The sequence below is a fragment of the Mixophyes fleayi genome, chromosome 3, assembly GCF_038048845.1.
Source record: "Mixophyes fleayi isolate aMixFle1 chromosome 3, aMixFle1.hap1, whole genome shotgun sequence".
In the NCBI taxonomy this organism is placed as follows: domain Eukaryota; kingdom Metazoa; phylum Chordata; class Amphibia; order Anura; family Limnodynastidae; genus Mixophyes; species Mixophyes fleayi.
The window spans coordinates 23786742-23793018 of record NC_134404.1 but is presented as its reverse complement, the minus strand read 5'-3'; the positions used below and the strand labels follow the sequence as shown (position 1 = coordinate 23793018).

Below are 6277 nucleotides of genomic sequence, written 5' to 3'. Positions count from 1 at the left end.
CAATGGGCCAGGTCCCAAGGTAGAACGAAGGGGCAGGGGAGAGTACCCTGATTTTTTGGGGTATATGTTGGGTTAGCTAATGCTCTATCCATTGGTGCTTTCCCATAAAAACACTATCTTAACAATAATAATAGAAAAACACTATAAGGATGTAATGGACGTCATCCAGATAAAGACATAACACAGCGATTCAATATATAGACAGCAACTATGAGATTGTATAGTAATTTAGTAATAATTGCACACTTACCAGAAATGCTTCTCTCATTATATCCAATGTAAGGTATTCAGTCCCAATGTCTCTTATTTTTTTTATTATGAGAAACTTTGCTGTGCAAAGGGATTTCCACTGGAGTATGTGGCCTTGTGTCATTAAATCTACAAGAAAGAGGCTTTCTTAAGGTGATAATTAACTGGGTTCTCATACTTTGTCTTCCTGTATTTGCCTGGAATCGGTCATAGCTGTCTAACTAATCAGGTCGACTCTTAGCAGCAGATGTGTAAGCAGAACCTTGCAAGTCAATGCGCAGTACAGCTCTAAGGAATGAGGTCACGGTTTCTAGTCTTGGTTTGTATTTCGTAGTCTCTAAACAGCAAACATAAGTAGTTTTACTGTAATATTAACACCTTTTTTCTGTTCTATGAACTGTTATTCAGCAAACAGGGAGTTTAAGTGCACCGCTTGTTCATGCATTCACACTTTGACCTACTTTGAGTGTCACTAGACGTTAGCAGTAGTTAAGTTCAGATTACTATCATTTTTACTGTTGATTTATATTCATAGTGCTAGACAGTGAAGAAAACATTATATACATAAAACGGAGTCATATAAGGAAGACAAAATGAATACAGAGGTGTAAACAAATTGTACGTAGGACGCTGTTTGTGAAAGAGCTTACAATCTAGTGAGAAAAGGGCAGAGCCTGGAGAAGAAGGGAAAGTGTGATTCAAAGTGGAGATTAGGACCGTAGTGAGTGTGTGTAGTATAGGTGGGAGTAGGATAGGCTCTAGTAAGCGGGGGAGTGGTCAGATAACACTAGTTAATGTATTTAAAGTTGTATTAACCCCCCCCAAAAAAAATATATAATTTAGAGTGTTTCTTTCATTATAATATTTTAGAATTGTCTTATTCTAACGATGTTGACTTCCAAATGGAGCAAAGGTGAATTTATACAGTTGTCTGACTAGAGAGGAAATAAAGCTGACTGCAAATATTTCCAAGGCTTCATATCTGAGCTGTTTCATGTTGGAACGGATTTTGCTATTTATAGTAGAAGAGCTAGAAAGTACAACAAAATTGGGGTCATGGGTTTGTATGTTCTCTCCTTGTTTGCCTGGGTTTCCTCCCACGGTCCAAAGACATTCTAGTAGGTTTGTGTCAAATTGGATCCTAAAGTATATGTCTGTGTTCGGTAGGAATTTTAGACTGTAAGCTCTTATGGAGCTTTGACTGATATGAATAATTCCATATTCGATGTATGGCGCTATATTATTATAAAGATAATAATAATAATATAGAACAGTGTAGTTTACCTTAATGATTCATATGTGAAAACTTTACTTTGCATCCTCTAAACGCCTGATAACATGTGAGTATTGTTACATTCACATTGAACAGATCTCCTTCAAGTTGCATGTAATATACAGCGATAACAGGGATCATGCAACTAACATTTTAGGTACATTAGAATTTTTATGTAATGAATGTTCCCTTTTTTTGTGCTTTTCACATGATGGATCTGTATGTAACCCACATATGTTATATATTGTAACTTCTTCTGCATGGTTCCCTTAAACAAGGTTTTCATGAAAATCATAAAACTATATTGTTATAGTGTAATACAGAAGTAACCTAAATATTTCAAATGATGCTAAAAAATCCCCAATATACAGTTTCATAAAATAAATATATATGGTTTAGCTATTATTTCACTAATGCATTTTATAAACAGGATAATGTGTGTTAATTAGAGATGTTCACTGACCCCCGTGTTTTGGCTTTGCTTTTGGTTTTGGATCTGGATTTATTTCGTGTTTTGGTTTTGCTTTTGGCAAAACCACCCTCGCGTGTTTTGGTTTTGAACCCCTATTTTTTTTCTAAAATCCCTACTTATTTTTTCTAAAATCACATAATTTGGCTCTTTCTTTGTTCCTAAATTATTTTTAGCTTCAATAACATTACTTTCCAGTAATTTCCAGTCAATTTTTGTCAAGTGACAAGAACACTGCTACCCCTCCTGTTTCTGTGTGAGCAATGGCACTGAGCAATGGCACTGGAGACTGGAGAACGACATGAACACTGCTACCCCTGTTTCTGTGTGAGAAATGGTGCTGGATCTCCTGGGGAGGGAGGTACTTATGGAATCCAAAACCCGCAAGATCCGACAACAAAACGATGACGTTTTGCCTTGATTCGAGGACGCGCAAAAGTAGAGAGCCGGTTTGCGAGCCTACTCGGATTCCCTACGTTCCGGTGGGCTCTTTTTTCAGAAAACCGAGCATCTCTAGTGTTAATGTCACCTGCGGTCTCTTGCAACCAACTACCCCCACACCCCCAAACTCACACATTAGTGGCAGTCATTTTTAAAGTTCTCCTACAAGACAGAACTGCACATCTATAGTTTTGATTGTTCAAAAAGACGACAACAGTTAAATCAGGTTTGTGGGAATAAAATAAACATGCTTTACATAAATGTGATGCCTTCTTCAGGTTTAGTTTTCCACGCATTTAATTTATTGTTTTTCATATAAACATGAATAAATATATTGCAGATTTATCACACAGAAAGTTATTAATATATAAATACAATGTTAAAATATAATATCACTCTAGGATTTGCAATGTACATTGCTACACGGATACCTGCACTTAACTAGTGCTAGTTTTACTTCTGAACATCTTAACGATATTCGTAACAGCGCTGCCACAAAGTGTCCACATACAACTATCCAATAATTGCTCCTGGGACTTAATGTCGCCCTCTTTATTGTTGTTCTTGGATGCTGGGCCGGACGCAGGTGCAGCCCACAGTGACCAGCTGCTTGTCCAGCTTATAGACGGGATTACATCCTCTCATCTCACGGTGTATCACCAGGATCTCCTGTTTGATGGGGACGGAGTTCAGGCTGATGTCCACATTACCCTCCGAATCCAGGCACCCAGTGTGAAGACACTTTGCCTCTGCGATTCTTGGAGGGAATCTGTTGTTGTTTACATCAAAGCTGAGGACACAAACAGTCATTATAAGTCATTAACATGTAACTTGCTGATATTGAAACAGCTTTTACTAAGATGTCTAAAATGGAGTTATAAATGGTAACTATACTTAAAATTAAGATTCAATTTAAAGGCATTTTTTCCAGGCATTAGATTTTAGTTAGTTGTTCAGTTAGAAATTATAAAGCAACAATAGAATTCTAAGGCTGAGCAGACAACTGCTGATTGGCTGATTTAGGTTTGATCCGACAATTCTGCGTGTGTGTGGGTCACAAAAAATTATATTTAAACGAACAACCCGTGATTACAAATAATAAAAAAAGTCTGAAAATCTAGTTGGCCGATGATCACATTGCCATATGTATGGGATCATTATTTCTCTAACAAAGCTTTTGTAAACATTCATAGCAAAACAATATATATTTGAAGTATTCCTTGGCTTTATTAAATAAATGTTTGGTGCTGTCTACTAAGGACATGGTATTCTTGCCTTGATCTAGTGAGTCTTTTGAAGTGTTAATTCTGCACAAAGTGGAGGCAGATTATTTGCAACCAAACCAATATTCAGAAGAATGTAGCTTCTTAATCCACTGAGAGACTGGGTAGCCTTCATTCACATGAATATCAGATCAGACCACACAATAGTAGCCTTCAGTATATACAGCCAGCAAGTTTACTTCAAAGATGTCCCTATGTGAAAACATTTTGGCAAATTGCAATAACGGAGTTGAATTGTAATCCTATTTCTATATGAAATACAAAGGCTATAGTTTGCTCATTTTAAAAATCTAATTTAGCAAAATATATGGTTTAAACTTATTCTTCACACTGAATATGGCTTTCAGTAGTCAAGTGGATGTTCTTTCCATACACTAGAATGGAACATTGACCCAGTAGTAGACTATTTGGTTAACATTAGCAAATAATAACTTAATAGCATTCGATTTACTTAAAAGTAAACAAATAATAAATAAATAGTATTCACGTTACTACTTTAATAAGGACCAGACTGCTTAGACATTTGTGGCATCGATCTAGTAAAAGACACCAACCCATCTGTTGGCCACATACAATTATGACGTTCTTCTTACTGGTACTAACAATGAGAGATTCTAACATTCCATTCTCCTATTCCTATACATATATTCTAGTGTTCAGAAATTACTGCTACTGTCATCAGTTACCACAATAACTAGGAAGAGACTCATATGGACTTTGAAAATCAAAGTCATCGATACCAGCAATGCATAGACATTTATGTACCCGAAATCAAAATGAAAATGAACACTGAATTGAGTAAGAAACCAACAAACTGTGAGTGTAACTGTGCATCACATTATACATCAGCTACAATTACTATCAGCTTCATAAAAACAAGCTTGTTCTACCAGGTGAGAAGAAACTTGTGGGTTACCTGTAATCCCATGGAGAGATGGAACGTTTCTTCAAAGAACCACTCTGGTCATGGTCTTCATGATTACTCATGTTCAGGCTGACCGTCACTGAAGATGGGAACTTTGGCATACGTTGGCATCCTCCTTTCCTGGGATGATGTTGACCCAGGTTTTGGGCAGGCAATGGAGTGGTGGCTTCCAGGAGAATCAGCAGTAGTGTGACCTGAATCTGGGGGGATGAAGGAGGAATATAACTGATCTAATAAATAATATGTCATGTCTTTCTGATGCACAGAAGAGACTCTCTTAATATTATAATTCTAAATAATAGTATATCTTGTGTAATGTTTCACTGGATTGACTGTATGGTGCAAAAAAATTACAGTTTACATATTACACACTGTCCTAGGCTCAAATATCTCTTATCTCATCTATAGACAATACAGCTAGTGATATTACAGCTGTATACCTAACTAGTCTAACCTAGTCTAACTAGTCTAACCTCTAACTATGTCCCTTCCCATCAATTATACAAATGTATGTGACAAATACCAGTTGTAACATAGGATAGGACATTCAGTTCTTGGGCAAAGACTTACAGCTTATTGCATTCTCATAAAAAAATTTCCTTGTATATATAGTAAAATAAAATTCATGATTCTTACCATGCATTTTCTGCTTAGTTTGTCCATAGTATGGAGGGTTCTTGGGTCCTTCTGTGTGTCTGTGAGACCAGTGGGTGAATACTCTGAGACGCACAGAACCAGACCTTATATACAGAGTACAATGGGGTTTCCATTGGTTCTTGGTGCAGGTCTGTGGTTTCATTTTAAAGTGGTTTCCTCTGTGACACGTTTGTACCCAATAGTTTGTTGTCAAGCAGAAGGAAAATCTGAGGTTATAAATCATAGATAAGCTGAGCTTTCCAAACTAGAATCTGCTGGTAATTAATTAACCAAGGCAGAGAGTTCAGGTTAAGGAATTTGATTTTAAATTTGCATATTTCTTTACAATATCTCATCATGGAATTGGGCTGTGGTTTTCTTTAATACTTATTATGGATTTATGTATGACTTTATATAGTGTTCTTTCATACATCTATATGTATTAGTATGTCTGATCTAATTATAATATTGTTTACCATTTTTATAAAATATCAGATCTATGTATTTAATTTATATTTATTCATATTAATTTAGGATTCATCTTATATCTTCTACTGGGATTAAATGCTTATAGACCCTTTCATTTGTTTAATTTTAACAGTAAAATCAATTGAAAAACGATATTTCCGATAACTATATTAAGCCATCAATGAGTGCATTAATAAGATAACAATAGATTGATAATAATATAATTGTTTTGTGCCAAAATTCACTTGGTATGTGTGTGTATGTGATTTAATTTTTTACTTTTGGAATCTATATTTGCAAAAAAGGGCAGAACAGTGGCACATAACTGTGGTCGTGGGTTTGACTCCAATTCGCCTCACAGCACTGGGGTCATGAGTTCAATTCCCGACCATGGCCTTATTTATGAGGAGTTTGTATGTTCTCCCCGTGTTTGCGTGGGTTTCCTCCGGGTGCTCTGGTTTCCTTCCACACTCCAAAAAACATTCTGGTAGGTTAATTGGCTGCTAACAAATTGACCCTAGTCTGTGTGTGCC

The 6277-nt window shown here is 36.2% G+C and overlaps 1 protein-coding gene across 1 annotated transcript; it reads right to left on the bottom strand.

Moving 5' to 3' along the window:
- Positions 1-2729: 2729 nt before the first annotated feature.
- Positions 2730-5341, bottom strand: LOC142142610 (interleukin-17A-like). The gene is made up of 3 exons (XM_075200484.1): positions 5277-5341; positions 4632-4840; positions 2730-3222 (listed from the first exon to the last, which is right to left on the bottom strand). The coding sequence occupies exons 1-3, from the start codon at positions 5301-5303 to the stop codon at positions 2985-2987; spliced, it is 474 nt and encodes a 157-aa protein (XP_075056585.1). The 5' UTR covers positions 5304-5341; the 3' UTR covers positions 2730-2984.
- Positions 5342-6277: the final 936 nt, after the last annotated feature.

Coding starts and splice junctions, on each gene's coding strand:
- LOC142142610 (XM_075200484.1), bottom strand. CDS start 5,303: ATGGACAAACTAAGCAGAAAATGCATG. Junction 4,841..5,276: donor AACTAAGCAGAAAATGCATG/GTAAGAATCATG, acceptor TCATCCCCCCAG/ATTCAGGTCACACTACTGCT. Junction 3,223..4,631: donor ATCTCTCCATGGGATTACAG/GTAACCCACAAG, acceptor TTGTGTCCTCAG/CTTTGATGTAAACAACAACA.